At 47.2% G+C, this 24,211-nt stretch overlaps 1 protein-coding gene across 2 annotated transcripts in view; it reads left to right on the top strand.

The window, feature by feature from the left end:
• The window catches only part of MALT1 (MALT1 paracaspase), a 175,933-nt gene extending 155,252 nt beyond the window's left edge, over nucleotides 1-20,681 (top strand). For both annotated transcript variants that reach the window (XM_040337760.1, XM_040337753.1), the window contains 4 exons: nucleotides 8,158-8,307; nucleotides 9,939-10,096; nucleotides 12,163-12,288; nucleotides 20,179-20,681. In XM_040337760.1, the coding sequence (XP_040193694.1) occupies nucleotides 8,158-8,307; nucleotides 9,939-10,096; nucleotides 12,163-12,288; nucleotides 20,179-20,625 (881 nt within the window). In that variant the 3' untranslated portion in view covers nucleotides 20,626-20,681. The remainder of the gene's footprint in view (nucleotides 1-8,157; nucleotides 8,308-9,938; nucleotides 10,097-12,162; nucleotides 12,289-20,178) is intronic.
• The last annotated feature ends 3,530 nt before the right edge of the window (nucleotides 20,682-24,211 follow it).

The following is a 24,211-nucleotide window of genomic DNA, read 5'->3' on the forward strand; positions in this document are numbered from 1 at the left end:
CCCCGTCCTAGCTCCTCCACCCGTCCTAGCTCCGCCCCCGTCCTAGCTCCGCCCCCGTCCTAGCTCCTCCACCCGTCCGTCACCGCCGCCCCCGTCCTCCTCCCTCCACCACCCGCCCACCTGCCATCTGTCTCCGATGCACGGAGATACAGATCATCAGGCAGAGAGAGCGAATCTCTGTCTGATAGATCTGTATGTGAGAGCACCGAGCATAGTACAGCCCCGCCTCCCTGTACAGCCCCGCCTCCCTGTACAGCCCCGCCTCCCTGTACATTGCAACAGAGCTCTGCACTGTGTGTTACAAGTCTAGTGCAGGGAGGCGGGGCTGTACTATGATCACTGTACTCACATACAGATCTACACAGACCGAGATCCGCTCTGTATGCCTGATCATCTGTACCTCCCCCCACTCTGCACATAATGTCACCGCACTGTCACCGCACCGTCACCGCACTGTCACCGCACTAACATCACCGCACTGTCACCGCACTGTCACCGCACCGTCACCGCACCGTCACCGCACTGTCACCGCACTAACATCACCGCACTGTCACCGCACTGTCACCGCACCGTCACCGCACCGTCACCGCACTGTCACCGCACTAACATCACCGCACTGTCACCGCACTAACATCACCGCACTGTCACCGCACCGTCACCGCACTAACATCACCGCACTGTCACCGCACTGTCACCGCACCGCCACCGCACTGTCACCGCACTAACATCACCGCACTGTCACCGCACTGTCACCGCACCGTCACCGCACCGTCACCGCACTGTCACCGCACTAACATCACCGCACTGTCACCGCACTGTCACCGCACCGTCACCGCACCGTCACCGCACTGTCACCGCACTAACATCACCGCACTGTCACCGCACTAACATCACCGCACTGTCACCGCACCGTCACCGCACTAACATCACCGCACTGTCACCGCACTGTCACCGCACCGTCACCGCACCGTCACCGCACTAACATCACCGCACTGTCACCGCACCGCACCGTCACCGCACTGTCACCGCACTAACATCACCGCACTGTCACCGCACCGTCACCGCACCGTCACCGCACCGTCACCGCACTAACATCACCGCACTGTCACCGCACCGCACCGTCACCGCACTGTCACCGCACTAACATCACCGCACTGTCACCGCACTAACATCACCGCACTGTCACCGCACTAACATCACCGCACTGTCACCGCACCGTCACCGCACTAACATCACCGCACTGTCACCGCACCGCACCGTCACCGCACTGTCACCGCACTAACATCACCGCACTGTCACCGCACCGTCACCGCACCGTCACCGCACTGTCACCGCACTAACATCACCGCACTGTCACCGCACTAACATCACCGCACTGTCACCGCACCGTCACCGCACTAACATCACCGCACTGTCACCGCACCGTCACCGCACCGTCACCGCACCGTCACCGCACTAACATCACCGCACTGTCACCGCACTGTCACCGCACCGTCACCGCACCGTCACCGCACCGTCACCGCACTAACATCACCGCACTGTCACCGCACCGCACCGTCACCGCACTGTCACCGCACTAACATCACCGCACTGTCACCGCACTAACATCACCGCACTGTCACCGCACTAACATCACCGCACTGTCACCGCACCGTCACCGCACTAACATCACCGCACTGTCACCGCACTGTCACCGCACCGTCACCGCACCGTCACCGCACCGTCACCGCACTAACATCACCGCACTGTCACCGCACCGCACCGTCACCGCACTGTCACCGCACTAACATCACCGCACTGTCACCGCACCGTCACCGCACCGTCACCGCACCGTCACCGCACCGTCACCGCACCGCACTGTCACCGCACCGTCACCGCACCGTCACCGCACCGCACTGTCACCGCACCGTCACCGCACCGTCACCGCACCGTCACCGCACCGCACTGTCACCGCACCGTCACCGCACCGTCACCGCACCGCACTGTCACCGCACCGTCACCGCACCGTCACCGCACCGCACTGTCACCGCACCGTCACCGCACCGTCACCGCACCGTCACCGCACCGTCACCGCACCGTCACCGCACCGCACTGTCACCGCACCGTCACCGCACCGTCACCGCACCGCACCGCACTGTCACCGCACCGTCGCCGCACCGTCATCGCACCGTCACCGCACCGCACTGTCACCGCACCGTCACCGCACCGTCACCGCACTGTCACCGCACTAACATCACCGCACTGTCACCGCACCGTCACCGCACTGTCACCGCACTAACATCACCGCACTGTCACCGCACCGTCACCGCACTGTCACCGCACTAACATCACCGCACTGTCACCGCACTGTCACCGCACTAACATCACCGCACTGTCACCGCACCGTCACCGCACTGTCACCGCACCGTCACCGCACTAACATCACCGCACTGTCACCGCACTGTCACCGCACCGTCACCGCACTGTCACCGCACTAACATCACCGCACTGTCACCGCACTGTCACCGCACTGTCACCGCACTAACATCACCGCACTGTCACCGCACTAACATCACCGCACTGTCACCGCACTAACATCACCGCACTGTCACCGCACTAACATCACCGCACTGTCACCGCACTGTCACCGCACTGTCACCGCACTGTCACCGCACTAACATCACCGCACTGTCACCGCACTAACATCACTGCACTGTCACCGCACTAACATCACAGCACTAACATCACAGCACTAACATCACCGCACTAACATCACCGCACTAACATCACCGCACTAACATCACCGCACTAACATCACAGCACTAATGTCACCGCACTAACATCACAGCACTAACATCACCGCACTAACATCACCGCACTAACATCACAGCACTAATGTCACCGCACTAACATCACAGCACTAACATCACCGCACTAACATCACCGCACTAACATCACCGCACTAACATCACAGCACTAATGTCACCGCACTAACATCACCACCGCACTAACATCACCGCACTAATGTCACCGCACTAATGTCACAGCACTAACATCACAGCACTAACATCACCGCACTAACATCACCGCACTAACATCACCGCACTAACGTCACCGCACTAACATCGCAGCACTAACATCGCAGCACTAACATCGCAGCACTAACATCACCGCACTAACATCACCGCACTAACATCACAGCACTAATGTCACCGCACTAATGTCACCGCCGCACTAACATCGCAGCACTAACATCGCAGCACTAACATCGCAGCACTAACATCACCGCACTAACATCACAGCACTAATGTCACCGCACTAATGTCACCGCACTAACATCACCGCACTAATGTCACAGCACTAACATCACCGCACTAACATCACCGCACTAATGTCACAGCACTAACATCACCGCACTAACATCACCGCACTAATGTCACAGCACTAACATCACAGCACTAACATCACAGCACTAATGTCACCGCACTAATGTCACCGCACTAACATCACCGCACTAATGTCACAGCACTAACATCACAGCACTAACATCACAGCACTAACATCACCGCACTAACATCACCGCACTAACATCACCGCACTAATGTCACAGCACCAACATCACAGCACTAACATCACAGCACTAACATCACAGCACTAATGTCACCGCACTAATGTCACCGCACTAACATCACCGCACTAATGTCACAGCACTAACATCACAGCACTAACATCACAGCACTAACATCACAGCACTAACATCACCGCACTAACATCACCGCACCATCACAGCACTAACATCACAGCACTAATGTCACCGCACTAACATCACAGCACTAACATCACAGCACTAACGTCACCGCACTAACGTCACCGCACTAACGTCACCGCACTAACATCACCGCACTAACATCACAGCACTAACATCACCGCACTAACATCGCAGCACTAACATCACCGCACTAACATCACCGCACTAACATCGCAGCACTAACATCGCAGCACTAACATCGCAGCACTAACATCATCACCGCACTAACAAAATGAATTTATTGACAGTGCACATGTCTGGTATATGTATACACACCACATATATAACAAGAGATATATATCATCTTGTCATGTAGATATATCTGCACAGGAACAAATTATTTATTATATTTACTGGTTCCTGGAAGGAGGAGGGGAGGGGAGGGGAGGTTTGCATAGATAAGGGGCGGTAACTTCCTCTGACACTCCCGTTGCTATTGAAAACTGATCTGAAACCATTACACTGCTTCTACAGCACTGAGCATGTGCGAGGCTGAAATCCAGGAAGTCATACAGTCTGGCTTCATGATGCCCACACTTAAGATGGCCCCAGTCAATTTCTATTTTATAAAGTGTCTAAATGCTGTAACAACCTAACAAAACGGACCTTAGTTTACAGACTAACTGTAGTAGAATACATTCAGCTTGTGTATTACAGAGGTATTTATATTTAAAAAGTTTTTTTTTTTCAATTTGTGGCCGGAACTCCGCTTTAAGTCCTGTACACATGGAAAACATTGTTTTTCCTAAAGAGATTCCTGGCAAGAATCTCTTGCCGGCCGAGTGTACAGACATCATTCAAAAGAACCGCCGTTCTTTTGAATGGCACGAACGCGGTGACGTCATCGACTACGACGAGCATGCGCTCGTCACATTCGATGCCGTCGCCACCATCTTGCTTCACCCTGCCTATGCCTTGGAAGCTAACATGCATGCGTCAAAGTCATTTCGAGCATGGGCGGGTTTCCATGGAGAGGTAAGTATACACACGCTCGGGTTTCTGGGCAGGAAAACACTGCAGAGAATCTCACAACGAGAGAGCAGGTTCTCTATTTTTCTTGTCTAGATTCTGGGCAGTTTTCTTGACGAGAAACCTCTAAGCCTCGTACACACGCTCGGCAAGAAAGCTCTGCCAGCAGTTTTCTTGCTGGTTCTTGCTGAGAAAACCGTGCGTGTGTACGAGGCTTAAGTTTAGTTTCTTCCCCACGCATGCACCACGCATGCACATTTGCGGTGGACTACAAGTGAAATAACTCCTAAACGGCGCACGTTTAGGAGATATTTCCACTACCTATAGGTAAGCCTTATTCTAGCCGAATATCTATTAGCCTGAATGATTTTTGGCCAGAAAATTTGATAAGGGGGGGCCAACCCGTCCATATGTCCATGCATATGTACCACCTAAAATCTATTTTTTTTTATGTGGAATATCTCGGAAACGATGTGAGATCTAACGTTAAAACCACTTGATTTTACCGGATCTAACGAATATCTATTAGCCTGAATGATTTTTGGCCCAAAAAAATGATAAGGGGGGCCAGCCCCCCCTCATTAATCACTTAATAAGTCTCTAATTATGTGAGATCTAACGTTAAAACCACTTGATCTTACCGGATCTAACGAATATCTATTGGCCTGAATGATTTTTGGCCAGAAAATTTGATAAGGGGGGCCAACCCGTCCATATGTCCATGCATATGTACCACCTAAAATCTATTTTTTTATGTGGAATATCTCGGAAATGATGTGAGATCTAACGTTAAAACCACTTGATCTTACCGGATCTAACGAATATATATAAGCCTGAATGATTTTTGGCCCAAAAAATTGATAAGGGGGGGCCAGCCCCCCCTCATTAATCACTTAATAAGTGTCTAATTATGTGAGGTATAACGTTGAAACCACTTGATCTTACCGGATCTAACGAATATCTATTAGCCTGAATGATTTTTGGCCAAAAATATTGATAAGGGGGGGCCAGCCCCCCCTCATTAGTCCTTGTATACACTCAATATCTGTATTTGTATGTGGAATATCTCTGAAATGATGTGAGATCTAACGTTAAAACCACTTGATCTTACTGGATCTAACAAATATCTATTAGCCTGAATGATTTTTGGCCCAAAAAAATGATAAGGGGGGCCAGCCCCCCTCATTAATCACTTAATAAGTCTCTAATTATGTGAGATCTAACGTTAAAACCACTTGATCTTACCGGATCTAACGAATATCTATTAGCCGGAATGATTTTTGGCCAAAAAAATTGATAAGGGGGGGCCAGCCCCCCTCATTAATCACTTAATAAGTCTCTAATTATGTGAGATCTAACGTTAAAACCACTTGATCTTACCGGATCTAACGAATATCTATTAGCCTGAATGATTTTTGGCCAAAAATATTGATAAGGGGGGGCCAGCCCCCCTCATTAGTCCTTGTATACACCCAATATCTGTATTTGTATGTGGAATATCTCTGAAATGATGTGAGATCTAACGTTAAAACCACTTGATCTTACTGGATCTAACGAATATCTATTAGCCTAAATGATTTTCGGCCAGAAAATTTGATAAGGGGGGGCCAACCCGTCCATATGTCCATGCATATGTACCACCTAAAATCGATTTTTTTATGTGGAATATCTCGGAAACGATGTGAGATCTAACGTTAAAACCACTTGATCTTACCGGATCTAACGAATATCTATTAGCCTGAATGATTTTTGGCCAGAAAATTTGATAAGGGGGGCTGATGACGGGTTAGCCCCCCCAGCAAATAACTGTTAATATTACTTCTTCTGTGTGAGATCTAACGCAAACAATGATTGATCTAACCTGATCTAACAAAGATCTAACAAACTGCATAAAAAAAAGTCAATTTTTTTTATATGGGGGGGCTAACCCGGCAGAGGTATTTGTAGCTGCTGACTTTTATTTTTTTCTGGGAGAGCCTTGAGCTCCTCTTTAAAGGGGTTGTAAAGGTAAATATTTTTTCACCTTAATGTGTCCTATGCATTAAGGTGAAAAAACATCCGACAGTACCGCTCCCCAACCCCCCCCCCAGAGCCCCCGTTTTACTTACCTGACCCCTCGTAAGTCCCGCGGTTGTCCCCGTCATCCTCTTCGGTTCCCAGCCTGGCCATTGATTGGCTGCACTGGATGGATTGAAAGCAGCGCAGCCATTTGCTGGCGCTGCTGTCAATCACATCCAATGACGCGGCACGCCGGGGGCGAGTGATACAGTCGGCGGCTATGGTCGCTCGCATGAAGGTGGAAAGCTCTTGTGGAGGGGGAGCCATGACAGCCGCCGAGGGACCCCAGAAGACGTGGATCAGGGCCACTGTGTCCAAAACGAGCCACACAGTGGAGGTAAGTATAACATGTTTGTTATTTAAAGAAAAAATGTAACTTTAGTGTCGCTTTAAGGCAACCCTGTCAGGCTCTAAAAAATGCAGCTAAAGGAAGATGTATTATACTCACCTCCATGGCGGCTCGTGCCAACATTCTAGAAATGCAGCCTTTTCAAACAGAGTCAACAACTACGGCTGGTATATTTCACCACGAGTCCTCAAGAGAAAACGGAATCAGGAAAAGTCCCATTCCACCAGACTCTAGCTATAACTGGAACATCACTTTTAGATGGACTGACCTTTTAGTCAACAATATTGTCAGGTCACCTGTGGCCAGGTGACAAGTGCAACCCGTTGGGGTCAGGGATGCACCACAAGGTAGTGAACCCTATAGCCGACTGCTGCTATCAGAGAGGAAGCGTGAACCCAAGATTCCCCAGGGCGCGGAGTCTAAGACCCAGCTTTGTGTTCACCAGAGCCTCTAGTGGGGAGGATGGCTTTCGCCGCAGCTGGATCCAGGTCGCGACCCCTGGGATCCCCTAGGTCATGCTCCGCAGGGAGAGAGGGGGAGCAGCAAGCAGGACAAGCGATAGTGATGGGTAAGCCGAGGTCAGGGCAACAGGCAGACAAGGGTAACCGAGGGACAGGCAAAAGGTCAGGGTCACAGGCAAACAGGAGAAGTCAGGGACGAGACAAAAATGGTACACAGGAAGGTAATAGTAGCACACTGCAGACAGGAACTTAAGCTAACAACACAGTTGAACTGCATTGCAGAACTGTAGTGCAACGGTTAATATAGACTTCCTGGGATGGCCTAGGTAGGGCCATAAAGGAAGGAGAGGGGATAAAAAGGCAACCAGAACAGTCAGGCCTCTAATGAACAGATGGAGACAGGTAAGCTGCCAGACTTTATTGCATATCCATGACAAATATATTTCTTTCTGCTAAAAGTTCTTTGTGAATATACTTCTAGAACTGTGATTTTAGAGAAATGTGTCATTTTATTTATTTTGCTTTGCCCTTAGACATGGGACATTGCATGCTCACCAAAGGAGTGCAAGCTCTTGAGATCTGCAGCAGCTTATCGGCTAGGAGGGCATTAACGGATCGAATACAGCAGAAGGCCTGCTCACCCGAGTCTTTGGCACGAAACCTGCAGTGGGAAAAAGCAAATGGTATGTTCATTGTCATAGAGTTCAAAGTAATTTCAAGCTTTGTAAAGCAGTTCACTTCCCGACCTATTTGTCAATTGATGATTGTTATCCTGGGATTCCACACCTTTGTGTTATTGTGTTATTTCATTACTGATCCGCCCCGTGTGAAAGGGCCCTAAGACTTACACAACAAATACAGAGTTTTTTTGTGTACAAACCACCCAACCTCCTTCCCATGGAACAAGTACACATTATATTACATAGTTACATAGTTACATAGTTAGTCAGGTTGAAAAAAGACACAAGTCCATCCAGTTCAACCACAAAAAAATAAACAAACAAAATAAAAAACACAATACAATCCCATACACCCAACTCCATACCCACAGTTGATCCAGAGGAAGGCAAAAAACCCAGCAGAGCATGATCCAATTTGCTACAGCAGGGGGAAAAAATTCCCTCCTGATCCCCCGAGAGGCAATCGGATTTACCCTGGATCAACTTTACCTACAAATCTTAGTACTCAGTTATTTTATGTACATTTAGGAAAGAATCCAGGCCTTTCTTAAAGCAATCTACTGAGCTGGCCAGAACCACCTCTGGAGGGAGTCTGTTCCACATTTTCACAGCTCCAACTGTGAAGAAACCTTTCCGTATTTGGAGGTGAAATCTCTTTTCCTCTAGACGTAAAGAGTGCCCCCTTGTCCTCAGTGTTGACCGTAAAGTGAATAACTCAACACCAAGTACACTGTATGGACCTCTTATATATTTGTACATGTTGATCATATCCCCCCTAATTCTCCTCTTCTCAAGAGTGAATAGATTTAGTTCTTCTAATCTTTCCTCCATGCCTCTTATCAGTTTGGTTGCCCTTCTCTGCACTTTCTCCAGTTCTCCGATATCCTTTTTGAGAACTGGTGCCCAAAACTGAACTACATATTCCAGATGAGGTCTTACTAATGATTTGTACAGGGGCAAAATTATATCTCTGTTATATTATGAATCATATATGCAAAAATAAGTTAAGGGCATACATTTATAGTTTTTGACACATTTGATTTAGTTCTTGGCATGGGGCTCTTGGTACAATAATAAAAAAACCTGCCTCTTATAGGGGACAATTAAATCTAAATATGCCCTACCCCAGTGGTCTTCAAACTGCAGCCCTTTGCTTGCTTTTATCTGGCCCTTGGGGCACTGTTCCTCCCGCTGACACCAACAATGGGGCACCATTAATCCCTATGACACTGACAGTGGGGCACCAACCCTCCCAATGACACCAATAATGGGGCACTACTTATCCCTATGATACCAACGATGGAGCACTATTTCCATGTGTTCCCGAGGCTCTCCGGCGCCCCCCCCCACCGCTGGCCGCATGTGGAACAAATTATTTAAATTTCCTTTGACTTCAATGGGGAAACTCACTTTGATATGCGAGTACTTTGGATTACGAGCATTCTCCTGGAACGGATTATGCTCGTAATCCGAGGTTCCACTGTATATGATGGATTGTGATGGAATACATAAGTGAACTAAAACACCGTTTTATATATTTTCCTAGCAGATCTTCGTAGTAATTGCAAAGAGTGGCATAAAATTAAATTCCAGGTGACTCAGATTGTAATTTTTGTCATGTGTTACCCCTCCAGAACTCCCAGAAAGTATCTGCATTGAATTTGACTGCGGTGTGAAAATCAAACTCGGATTTGCTGCTGAGTTCTCCAATGTCATGATCATTTACACTCGAATCGTCAGCAAACCCTCCAACATCATTGACTGTACAGCAAACATCACAGATTTTCCACTGGTAAGTGTATGCTTAATTTTCTAAATGAGATCTTGGAGATACTGATACAAGATGTAGGGCTCTTTCACACTGGCCATGTCTGTTCGGATCAGCAGGGAACCCTGTGAACAAATGCCCTGCTGAATCAGAGCCGAACAATATGAATGCCCTACCAGTCCATAAAACGGGCACTGACCAGGGGTTGAATGTAACTAGCATCATTATTAAAGAGAAAGCAGATTCTTCCCTCATAAAATAAGGATCTACTCTACATTCCACAGGATCTCGCTGGAAGGATGGTGACGTCACCTTCGACTAGGTGCCATGGACAGATGCTGGGGAAAGTTAAAGGGGTTGTAAAGGTAAATGTTTTTTCACCTTAATGCATCCTATGCATTAAGGTGAAAAAACATCTGACGGTACCGCCCCCCCCCCCCGTACCCCCGTTTTACTTACCTGACCCCTCAAAAGTCCCGCGCGCGTCCACGTGATCCTCTTCGGTTCCCAGCCTGGCCGTTGATTGGCTAGGCTGGACGGATTGATAGCAGCGCAGCCATTGGTTGGCTATGCCCGCCGCTGTATGATGGGAGCGTGCTCGCAAAAGCTTTCCACCATGCTCGCTCGCTCGCATGAAGGTGGAAAGCTTTTGCGAGGAGGAGCCGAGACAGCCGCCGAGGGACCCCAGAAGACAGGGTTAGGGGACACTCTGTGCAAAACGAGCTGCACAGTGGAGGTAAGTATAACATGTTTGTTATTTAAAAAAAAAAAAAAATTGCCTTTAGTGTTCCTTTAAGTATATTATCTAAGGGGGCCACACTAAAAAAGCAAACCTGGCTATTCCTTTTTTTTTTGTGGTTCCACTTTTAGTAATACTCACACCATCACCCATGGAAGCGTGGACTCCACTAGACCTCTGAAGGTATGCTGTGATTTCTGGCACCAAGCTGTTACTAGCAGATCCTTTAAGTCTTGTAAGCTGTGGGATGAGGCCTCCATTGATCAGACTTGTTTTTCCAGCACATCCCACAGGTGCTGTTGGAGGCTAAGTCAACACCTCAAATTCATTGTTTTGTTCCTCAAACCATTCTTAGGCCACCTTCTTCCTTTGTTCTGTGGTCCAGTTCTAATGCTTACCCGCCCATATTAAGGTGCTTTTTGCTGTGGACACGGATTAGCATGGGTACCCTGAACGGTCTACAACTACACAGCCCCATACACAACAAACTGCAATGTGCTGTGTGTTCTGACACCTTTCTATCAGAACCAGCATGAAGTTTTTCAGCAATTTGAGCTACAGTAGCTCTTCTATTGGAATAAACTACATAGGCCATTTTTCGTGGCCCACGTATATCAGTGAGCCTTGGCCACCCATGACCCTGTCACCAGTTTGCCGGTTTTCCTTTTTTGGACCATTTTTGGTTGGTCCTGACCACTGCAGACTGGTAACATCCCACAAAAGCTGCAGTTTTGGAATTGTTCTGACCCAGTTGTCTAGGGGCTGACATTACAATTTGGCCCTTTGTCAAAGTCACTCAAATCCTTATGCCACGTACACACGATCGGATTTGGATGTTTTTTTTCAATGGAATTCTGCTCAAGCTTGGCTTGCATACACACGGTCACACATAAGTTCTCTTAACTTTCAACCGTCAAGAACGCGGTGACGTACAACACTACGACAAGCCGAGAAAATTAAGTTCAATGCTTCCAAGCATTGTTTTTCCGAGCATGCGTCGGAATTTTGCGTGTTGGAATTGCTACAGACGATTGGAATTTTTTCCATCGGGAAATTTTAGAACCAGCTCTCAAATTTTTGTTGGCGGAATTTCCAACAGGAAAAGTCCAATGGAGAGCCTACACACGGTTGGAATTTCCAACCAAAAGCTCGTATTTGGACTTTTCTTGTTGGAAATTCTGACCGTGTGTACGAGGCATTACACTTGCTGCTCATTATATTATTTTCTACTTCTGCCATGGTCACTTTTAATTATAATTGTGTAAGTATAGAATGCAATGTATATGTGTATTTTGATCATTTTCATCAAACACATCTAAAACTGCTTTATACTATGTTTGCTTTCATGCAGGATTTATATGTGGACCCAAAAGAAACAAATAAGGGCACACCGGAGGAGACTGGCAGCTTCTTGGTGTCCAAAGAGCTTCCTAAACATTGCTTATATACTCGCCTGAGCTCATTACAAACACTAAAGGTCTGTATGGATACTAATGTTGGAAAATGAACAGAATATTAGATACTTGTCTTATTTAACCACTTAAGACCCAGACCTTTAGGCAGGTAAAGGACCTGGCCAGTTTTTGCGATTCGGCACTGCGTCGCTTTAACTGACAATTGCGCGGTCGTGTGACGTGGCTCCCAAACAAAATTGGCATTCTTTTTTTCCTACAAATAGAGCTTTCTTTTGGTGGTATTTGATCACCTCTGCGGTTTTTATTTTTTTGCGCTATAAACAAAAATAGAGCGACAATTTTGAAAAAAATTCAATATTTTTGCTATAATAAATATCCCCCAAAAACAACATTTAAAAACATGTTTTCCCTCAGTTTAGGCCGATACATATTCTTCTACCTATTTTTGGTAAAAAAAAGTCGCAATAAGCATTTATCGATTGGTTTGCGCAAAATTTATAGCGCTTACAAAATAGGGGATAGTTTTATTGCATTTTTATTAATACGTTTTTTTTTTTACTACTAATGGCGGCAATCAGCGATTTTTTCCATGACTGCGACATTATGGCGGACACTTCGGACAATTTTTACACATTTTTGGGACCATTGTCATTTTTACAGCAAAAAATGCATTAAAAATACATTGTTTACTGTGAAAATGACAATTGCAGTTTGGGAGTTAACCACAAGGGGACGCTGAAGGGGTTAAGTGTGACCTCATCTGTGTTTCTAACTGTAGGGGGGTGTGGCTGTAGGTGTGACGTCATTGATTGTGGTTCCCTATATTAAGGAACACACGATCGATGACGGCGCCACAGTGAAGAACGGGGAATCTGTGTTTACATACAGCTCTCCCCGTTCTTCAGCTCCGGGGACCGATCGCGGGACTCCAGCGGCGATCGGGCCTGCGGGTCCTGCGGCCGTGAAGCTTCGGACCGGGTCGTGGGCGCGCGCCCGCGACCCACGGCTGGGCACTTAAAGTGGACGTACCTGTATGTACTTGTGCCCAGCCGTGCCATTCTGCCGACGTATATGTGCAGGAGGCAGTCCTTAAATCAGGGGTGGGCAATTATTTTTTCGATGGGGCCACATAAGAAACTAAAAATATTTTGGAGGGCCGGGCCAAAAGGCTAAACTCAATACTGCATAAAATCAATTGTATTTCTTTATAAAAAGCAGTAAATATCATTGTTGGACAACTGGTACGAGTACTTGTTATAGACATGGCACAGGAGGGGAACAGAGGCTGGGGACATGGCACAGGAGGGGGACAGAGGCTGGGGACATGGCACAGGAGGGGGACAGAGGCTGGGGACATGGCACAGGAGGGGGACAGAGGCTGGGGACATGACACAGGAGGGGGACAGAGGCTGGGGACATGACACAGGAGGGGGACAGAGGCTGGGGACATGGCACAGGAGGGGGACAGAGGCTGGGGACATGGCACAGGAGGGGGACAGAGGCTGGGGACATGACACAGGAGGGGGACAGAGGCTGGGGACATGACACAGGAGGGGGACAGAGGCTGGGGACATGACACAGGAGGGGGACAGAGGCTGGGGACATGACACAGGAGGGGGACAGAGGCTGGGGACATGCTGCGTGTGATTGGCACAGTGGCTGCGTGTGATTGGCACAGTGGCTGCGTTTGGGAACAGTGGCGACAATTGATTGCACAGTGGCTGCGTGTGATTGGCACAGTGGCTGCGTTTGATGGGCACAGTGGCTGCGTGTGATTGGCACAGTGGCTGCGTGTGATTGGCACCGTGGCTGCGTGTGATTGGCACAGTGGCTACAATTGATTGCACAGTGGCTGCGTGTGATTGGCACAGTGGCTGCGTGTGATGGGCACAGTGGCTGCATGTGATTGGCACAGTGGCTGCATGTGATTGGCACAGTGGCTGCATGTGATTGGCACAGTGGCTGCGTTTGATGGGAACAGTGGCTGCGTGTGAATTTATGGTGGCAGAGACTCATGGGCGTCCGCTGAAATTTTTTCAGGGGGGGGCGCTTCAGCAGCGGCGATACACAGTCGCATTTTACCCTTTCATCGACCGCTAGCGGGGGTTAAAAGCTACCCCCCCATGTTAAAATTTAAAAACACCCCACTGTGCCCCCTGCATCTTTCAATATCTCTTTGTCCTACTGTGTACCCCCTCTCCACAACTGCACCTCTGGACCCCTTTACATTACACTGCACCCTGGATCACTGGACCCCTTTACATTGCACAGCATCCTGCATCACTGGACCTATTTCTATTATTACATAGTTATACAAAATTAAATGGTTCAACTCACCATAATGCAGAAACAGTTGGAGACCCGAGTGTGTCACTTGCCACCATCGCCTGCCACGCGTTGCGGATTGTCACTTGCCACGTCGCCTGCCACATGCTTATCACTTGCCACGTTGCCTGTCACATGTTGTGGATTGTCACTTGCCACGTCGCCTGTCACATGTTGTGGATTGTCACTTGCCACATCGCCTGTCACATGTTGTGGATTGTCACTTGCCACGTTGCCTGCTGTCACATGTTGTGGATTGTCACTTGCCACGTCGCCTGTCACATGTTGTGGATTGTCACTTGCCACGTTGCCTGCTGTCACATGTTGTGGATTATCACTTGCCACGTTCCCTGCTGTCACATGTTGTGGATTTTCACTTGCCACGTTGCCTGCTGTCACATGTTGTGGATTGTCACTTGCCACGTTGCCTGCTGTCACATGTTGTGGATTGTCACTTGCCACGTTGCCTGCTGTCACATGTTGTGGATTGTCACTTGCCACGTTGCCTGCTGTCACATGTTGTGGATTGTCACTTGCCACGTCGCCTGCTGTCACATGTTGTGGATTGTCACTTGCCACATCGCCTGCTGTCACATGTTGTGGATTGTCACTTGCCACGTCGTCTGCTGTCACATGTTGTGGATTGTCACTTGCCACGTCGCCTGTCACATGTTGTGGATTGTCACTTGCCACGTTGCCTGCTGTCACATGTTGTGGATTTTCACTTGCCACGTTGCCTGCTGTCACATGTTGTGGATTGTCACTTGCCACGTTGCCTGCTGTCACATGTTGTGGATTGTCACTTGCCACGTCGCCTGTCACATGTTGTGGATTGTCACTTGCCACGTTGCCTGCTGTCACATGTTGTGGATTATCACTTGCCACGTCGCCTGCTGTCACATGTTGTGGATTGTCACTTGCCACGTTGCCTGCTGTCACATGTTGTGGATTGTCACTTGCCACGTTGCCTGCTGTCACATGTTGTGGATTGTCACTTGCCACGTTGCCTGCTGTCACATGTTGTGGATTGTCACTTGCCACGTTGCCTGCTGTCACATGTTGTGGATTGTCACTTGCCACGTCGCCTGCTGTCACATGTTGTGGATTGTCACTTGCCACATCGCCTGCTGTGACAGGGAGAGGAGAGCCGTGAGCTGTCTGCACTGTATATCTCCCCCGATCGCCCCCTCCCTATCTCTGTCAGTGAAGCTAGCTCTAATTTCATTCGCCGTGATGCCGCCTTGTTTCCTGCCGAGAATCATGACATTGGCACTGGTTTCTAGGGTTTATTTTGCAATAAAAACAAAAAAAGAGCGTCAATTTTGAAAAACATTTTTTTTTTACTTTCTGCTATAAAACATTTCCCCCCAAAAAACTTGCAGGAACGACCCACATTGCAGATTTCTAGAATAAAAACTTCAGCATCTGTACCAGTGTACATAATAATGACCCTCAGCACTGGTGTCAGTTTCCGCACTAAAAACTCCCAGCATTTGGTGTCATTTTCTGCAATAATTGCCCCCAGCATAGATGGGAGGATATCAGGTTAGACACTTCCTAACGGCTCAGTCCCTAGGAACAGTAATGGATAATGGCCAACAGGCCCTCTTACCAGACCTGGTGAAACCGCAACAGTGATCCCTCTGGCTGGACGTTCACTCACTCTGGTTGGTGCGGGTACAGCGTGGCTCTCTGGTTGGTGCGGGTACAGCGTGGCTCTCTGGTTGGTGCGGGTACAGCGTGGCTCTCTGGTTGGTGCGGGTACAGCGTGGCTCTCTCTCGGGCTTCCCCCAGCATGAGCACAGTATTCTCTTTTTTCCTCTTGTAACCCCCCCCAGCAGAGTGCTTGCATGCCGGGGGGCTTTAGCATGGTGTCTGTGGACACGCTGGGGCCGCCACTCTTAAGGGACTACATTTCCTATGATGCCCCCAGTCCCCAGAATCTTCTGATTGGCCCTCTGCTGTGGCCAATCATGGCGAGGAAAGCAGGAAGCAAGGCGGCGGCATGGCGATTCCAATTAGAGCCACTCTCTCTTCTAGCTCCAGCTGACAGAGAGGAGGATGGGGGGGCTATTGGGGGAGATATACAGTACAGCCAGCCCACGGCTCCATTCTCCCTGTCACAGCGCCGCTGCCGAGTTCTCTGGTAAATGGAGCAGCGGCGATGTGACAGGAGAGCTGCGGGCTGGCTGTACTGTATATCTCCCCCGATCCCCCGATCGCCTACCCCTCCTCCTCTCTGTCAGCTGGAGCTAGAAGAGAGAGTGGCTCTAATTGGATTCGCCGTGCCGCCGCCTTGCTTCCTGCCCGTTGTTTTTCTCCCCGAGGATCATGGCACTGATTTCTAGGGGGGGGGGGGGCAAGTACCCTCCCTTGCCCTATGGAGCAGACACCCATGACGGCAGCTGGTTGGGAAGCAGTTAATATAGTGGTAAAAATGGTACAAATAGTAAACACATTTAAAACATAGCCAGGGTTCGGTAATCAAAGCGGGTAGTCAGTGCAAGCCAGTGAATCAGGAAGCCAGGGATCAGCATAGTCGGAGACAGCAAACAGGATCAGGGACAAGAAGAGACGTCAGCCAGGCAAGTCTATAACAGGAATACAGCAAAGAATCTTCAGATATGTTGACCAAAGCAAAGGCATGGGAGAAATTAACCAGGCAGTTTAAATAGCCAGAAGGAGCACTGAGAAGGGAGGGCTGAGCCCAGCCCTGACACACAGGAGCCGGGGACGGGGGCAGAGTCCTAATGTCTGTGTCAATGGACGCAGCAGCAGGATCCGGGAGTGCGCGCGGAAAGTGGCTCTCCGTGGGGGCACTCGAGAGGAGGAGTAGCCAGGAGCGCTGCAAGGGGACCCCAAAAAAGAAGGATCAGGGCCAATCTGTGCAAAACCCTTGCACAGAGCAAGTAAGTATAATATGTTTGTTATTTAACCACTTCAGCCCCGGAGGATTTGGCTACCCAATGACCAGGTCATTTTTTGCGATTCAGCACTGTGTCGCTTTAACTGAAAATTTTGCGGTCGTGCGATGTTGTACCCAAACAAAATTTACGTCCTTTTTTCCCCCCACAAATAGAGCTTTCTTTTGGTGGTATTTGATCACGTTTTTTTTTTTGCTATAATAAATACCCCCAAATAATATATATATTAAAAAAAAACATATTTTTTCCTCAGTATAGGCCGATGTGTATTCTTCTACATACTTTTGGTAAAAAAAATTGCAATAAGCGTATATTGATTGGTTTGCGCAAAAGTTATAGCGCCTACAAAATAGGGGATAGATTTATGGCATTTTATGGCAGGCTTATCCTTATACCAATCCAAAGGGCTAGTAAGCAAAGGATCGCCGCTACTCCTGACCAGCCCAGGTGAAAAAATCTATAACGATACATGTCTCCACCACACTATACACCCTGATGCATTTCATCCCGCCCACTGGGGCTTAGTTATAGGGGCAGCAGGAAATGCATCAGGGTGTATAGGGTGGTGGAGACATGTAGACTGAGGCTGCTCCTCGTTTTTTTTCACCTGGGCTGGTCGGGATTAGCGGAGATCATTTCCCCTTTATACTTACTAATCCCGCTGCTGATTTTTCGTGTACAAAAGATTTTATTGAAAAGACACGTCAGCAAAAAAGTACAAAACAATGATGGACACATCATAAAGTAACAAATACAAAGCTGCAGACAACAGAGAAAAAAATGAATAAAAAATATTAATCCTGAGACCTAAAATTAGAACCTATCAGCAGAAATCCAAGGGCGGGTGTAACTGAGCAAGAAAAGGAATTCCATACCTCGCGTGGCCTGATAAGGTTGTACTGTATTGATTTAGGGGACCCACCAGCTGTCTCGCCGGTTTACAAGTAATAATAATAAAAAAAAAAAGGGGGGATTATATAAAAGAGGGTGAAATTCACCAGTCTACAGCACAAACAGTAGCACAACATATGTCCAAGCCCCACAGGACCAAGCCTAATTTTACAGTTTAAGATTTTTTGTCTGTACTCACCGTATAAGACAACCCTTCCGAGGCTTCCGACGCTTCATATTTCTTCCTTCTGGAGCCATATTCTTCTTCATTCTTGCTGGAGCCATATTCTTCTTCTTGCTGGAGCTGGAGCCAATCACGGCGAGCGATGTGTTCTATTAATGAATACAAAGCCTGCTTGGATTGGCAGAGGCTGTAACATCAGCCCACGCCTCTCTGACTCTCAAAGCCAATCCGAGCAGGCTACTGTATGTAGCCTGCTCGGATTCGCAGAGGTTGTTTCTCCAATCAGAGCAGCCTCTGTATTCATTTGAATATATCGTTCACCGGGATTGGCGAAGCGCTATATACTGTATGTAGCCAATGCTACATACAGTATTACTGCACATCCAAGCAGCTGACCCAGCGTATAAGACGACATCTGCTTTTTGGCCAGTTTTTTTAACCACTTAACGCCCGCCGCACGACTATTTACGTCCGCAAAATGGCACGGACAGGCAGAAGGGCGTATATATACGTCATTGCCTTCTAGCGGGTGGGGGGTCCGATCGGGACCCCCCCCCCCCCGCTGCGTGCGGCGGGCGGATTCCCTCGGGGAGCGATCCGGGACGACAGCGCGGCTGTTCGTTTATAGCCGTTCCGTCGCGATCGCTCCCCGGAGCTGAAGAACGGGGAGAGCCGTATGTAAACACGGCTTCCCCGTGCTTCACTGTGGCGGCGCATCGATCGTGTCATCCCCTTTATAGGGGAGACACAATCGATGACGTCAGACCTACAGCCACACCCCCCTACTGTTGTAAACAAACACTAGGTGAAGCCTAACACGTTCAGCGCCCCCTGTGGTTAACTCCCAAACTGCAACTGTCATTTTCACAATAAAGAATGCAATTTAAATGCATTTTTTGCTGTGAAAATGACAATGGTCCTAAAAATGTGTCAAATTTGTCCGAAGTGTCCGCCATAATGTCGCAGTCGCGAAAAAAATCGCTGATCGCTGCCATTAGTAGTAAGAAATTTTTTTTTTATAAAAATGCAATAAAAATATCCCCTATTTGTAAACGCTATAAATTTTGCGCAAACCAATCGATAAACGCTTATTGCGATTTTTTTTACCAAAAATAGGTAGAAGAATACGTATCGCCTAAACTGAGGGAAAAAAAAAAGTTTATATATGTTTTTGGGGGATATTTATTACAGCAAAAAGTAAAAAATATTGCATTTTTTTCAAAATTGTCGCTCTATTTTTGTTTATAGCGCAAAAAATAAAAACCGCAGAGGTGATCAAATACCACCAAAAGAAAGCTCTATTTGTGGGGAACAAAGGACACCAATTTTGTTTGGGAGCCACGTCGCACGAGCGCGCAATTGTCTGTTAAAGCGACGCAGTGCCGAATTGTAGAAACGCCTTTGGGCATTTAGCAGCATATTGGTCCGGGGCTTAAGTGGTTAAGTGTAAAATGTAGTCTTATACGCCAGCAAATACAGTAAGTACTTGTAACATTGTGTGAGGCAGTAGTAATTGACAGGTGATGCAGAACATCACCTTGACATTGATGCAGAACATTCAAAAACGTATTTTGTCAAGATGATATAATCCTTTCTGATATGCATTTCTTTATTCTTTTCTCACTAAGGAAAACCTGACCTTCACGGTATGTCTCATCTACATGTATGAAGGAGTTGAGGATATGGTGGAAGAAAGGAAGAAAATTGATGTTGGAAAGCCACTTGTAGCAAAATTAGACATTCATGCTGGGTTTCGGTCCCCCTGCGCACAGTCCAGTCATCTACCTCACAGTCCTTGCCACAATCCGGATTATGCCTCTGCAGGTCAGGACTCCTCTCGTGTTTTTTCAAACCCCCGTTTTCCGCAGTCACCCCATAACGTGTACCACTCCCACTTAAGGCGTAGCATACCGCCAGAAAGCTACCATCAAGACCTCTACTCAGCGTTTCCTTCTAGCAATAGAAGATACTTCTCAGAAAATAAATCTCTGTGCAGCAATGTAACGATAACAACACAAAGGAACATTCCAGAGGAGAGCACGGAGGAGAACTTTGGTTATCAATATAAACAGTGAAAACGCCTACTTAAATTATGTATTTTATTTTTGTACTTAAATTTGTCATGTCAGTATTCTGTATGGGGCTAATTGTGTGGCTGCACGTCGACATCCCCTCGATGTTTAAAAGGACTAGTAGATTCTGAAAGGCCCTGCCATCAATTGCGTTCTCATTCTGGCCTTCTCCGGTACCATTCATTTCTATCCTGGGAATTGAAGAATGAATCTGCCCTCCCCTGTACATTTAGTTTGAGCACATGTGTACATACCATTAGGCACAGTAGGCTTTTGTCTAAGGGGGTTGAGGGATCAGCAGTAATATGTCACAGAGTCTGGTAGACCCACTGTGTCACCAGGAGTGACAGCCAAGTTTCAGACAGGTAGAACAACGACTGACAGTAGCAGAGGTAACAGACCGATGATCAGGATAAGCACAGACTAGCAGAGCACAAATGCAATCCAAACAATCACAGTAATAATCTAAGGCATGAACAGTCAGACAGATCTCTATCCATAGGATGATTAGATAGACTAACCTGTTGATCAGGCACAAGCTGAATACCCAGCAGTCTATTTAGGCATTCTTAATTAGTCAGGTGTGGTCTGAGCCCCAATGCTGGGTGATGACTAGTAGATGGAGAAGGATCAATGCTAATCATTACATAATAGAGGAGATTCTAACAGAAGCTTGTTGCTCTCGGTACCAAAGGCTATGTGGCTACAGGTTACAGTGATGGAAGTTTCATGCTGCTTTTTCCCTTCATTCACATACCACCACTTTTACCATAGTCATCTATGACTCTTTACAGTCTCTTTACCTTCTGTCATTATACCCCATTACTTCATCTCTCACATTTCATTTTTTTTTCTCCACACACCATACTCTAGAGGGAAGGAAGGTCAGCACTCCATTCTAAAGACCAACTTTTTTTATTTTTTCCGCTTTAAACATTTTATTTTGGGTAATTTCTAAGCTACATAATAGTCAACAAGTCCATAACAGTCAACATGTCCATGGTCTAATTAACATCAAGGTTTATTTTATTTATTCTTCTGAAACTTTGCATAGACCACTTTCAGAGTCATCAAAAAGTTCCCCAGGAACAGGATGAGAAAAGCGAGAGCCAAAACGAAAACTGTTTTCTTCAGGGACACAGGGCCTAATCCTCAAAAAACTGGCGCAACGTAACTTTTTCCATTTAAGTTACACCGCCGCAAAATCTCTAACTAAGTGCCCGATCCACAAAGCACTTACCTAGAAATTTTGAGCGGTGTAACTTAAATCGGGCCGGCGCAAGGCTTTCCTCTTCTCCAGGGGGCGATTACCATTTAAATGAGGCGCGCTCCCGCGCCGGCCGTACTGCGCATGCTCGTGACGTCATTTTCCCGATGTGCATAGCGCAAAATTACGTTACATCGGGCTTTGTGGATTGCGACGGGACAATAAAGTTGCGTCGGGTAAAAAAAAAGATACGGCGCCCAAAAAAAATTTTAATTTAAAAAAAATCGCGTCGCGAGCAAGAAAGGTCTGTTTTTACAAGGTGTAAACAGTTTACACCTTGTAAAAGCAGCCCTAATTTTGCGTTAGCAAAATAAAACTTACGGAGAAAAAACGAAGCTGAAAAGCTTTGTGGATCTCCGTAAGTCCTAATTTGCATACCCGAGGCGGCATTTCGACGCAAAATGCCCCCAGCGGCGGATGCGGTACTGCATCCTAAGATCCGACAGTGTAATTCAATTACACATGTCGGATCTTCGTCCTAACTATGGGAAACTGATTCTGTGGATCAGTTCCATAGTTAGGACCAGGGATACGACGGAGTAACAGCAGTTACTCTGTCGTATCTCTTTTGAGGATTTGGCCCACAGATCTGAAGCACCTCTTGAAGTATATAATTTTCTTGTTCCAGGTTGGAGCACTGCCTTTCCAGCTCAGTTGCTCTGGCCTGTATATTTTCTCCTGTTGTCTTCAATTTATTGATTTTTCTTAGTCCTAATTACTGCATTAATAATTCTCGCTACCCTCCATAGCCGGAGGAAGATCATTAGTCCAGTGCTACTGGATTCCTCCTTGGATAGTTGGATGATATCAATAGAAAAAGATACGATGAATATCACCGTGTCCAATACTTCAAAACAGTTTTTGAAAATCCCAAACTGGAATGTATATAATTTAACAGGGATCTCCAGAACAAAAATTGACAAAATCAAGATGCTCACTTTGCAACATCTCCTTTATGTTATGGTGCCCATTCTCCAGATTAGTTTTAAGTAGAACAATTATGACATTGACTATAACAAGGGCCACAATAAAAATATGGAAATACTGGCTGGCAAACAGCCATTGTAGGCCATCCCTGAAGGATGATCTACATGGCTCCGGCTGCTCCTCCTGCTACTCCTCATTAGGATCATCACCAACAGCGGTGAAATATTGTAGAAATTTATTAGACCTCTTCTGCGTAAATACCACTCCGATTTGCCTGGCAGATGAATATTCTGAGGTGTTGTATATGCCTCAACATGCTAAAGACCAACTTTAGTTGAAGCCACTGTCTAGCCGGTCACTGTGACTGTGAAATAGGTCCGTACTTTGATGCTCAATACTGTTGCTCCATCTTTCCATAATGGCACTTGACCAGGTCTCGCCACTCCAGGAAAACTGTTTTCTTCAGGGACACAGATCTGAAGCACCTCCTTGAAGTATATAATTTTCTTGTTCCAGGTTGGAGCACTGCCTTTCCAGCTCAGTTGCTCTGGCCTGTATATTTTCTCCTGTTGTCTTCAATTTATTGATTTTTCTTAGTCCTAATTACTGCATTAATAATTCTCGCTACCCTCCATAGCTGGAGGAAGATCATTAGTCCAGTGCTACTGGATTCCTCCTTGGATAGTTGGATGATATCAATAGAAAAAGATACGATGACTATCACCGTGTCCAATACTTCAAAACAGTTTTTGAAAATCCCAAACTGGAATGTATATAATTTAACAGGGATCTCCAGAACAAAAATTGACAAAATCAAGATGCTCACTTTGCAACATCTCCTTTATGTTATGGTGCCCATTCTCCAGATTAGTTTTAAGTAGAACAATTATGACATTGACTATAACAAGGGCCACAATAAAAATATGGAAATACTGGCTGGCAAACAGCCATTGTAGGCCATCCCTGAAGGATGATCTACATGGCTCCGGCTGCTCCTCCTGCTACTCCTCATTAGGATCATCACCAACAGCGGTGAAATATTGTAGAAATTTATTAGACCTCTTCTGCGTAAATACCACTCCGATTCGCCTGGCAGATGAATATTCTGAGGTGTTGTATATGCCTCAACATGCTAAAGACCAACTTTAGTTGAAGCCACTGTCTAGCCGGTCACTGTGACTGTGAAATAGGTCCGTACTTTGATGCTCAATACTGTTGCTCCATCTTTCCATAATGGCACTTGACCAGGTCTCGCCACTCCAGGAAAACTGTTTTCTTCAGGGACACAGATCTGAAGCACCTCCTTGAAGTATATAATTTTCTTGTTCCAGGTTGGAGCACTGCCTTTCCAGCTCAGTTGCTCTGGCCTGTATATTTTCTCCTGTTGTCTTCAAT

This window comes from Rana temporaria, chromosome 1 (assembly GCF_905171775.1).
Source record: "Rana temporaria chromosome 1, aRanTem1.1, whole genome shotgun sequence".
NCBI classification, from domain to species: domain Eukaryota; kingdom Metazoa; phylum Chordata; class Amphibia; order Anura; family Ranidae; genus Rana; species Rana temporaria.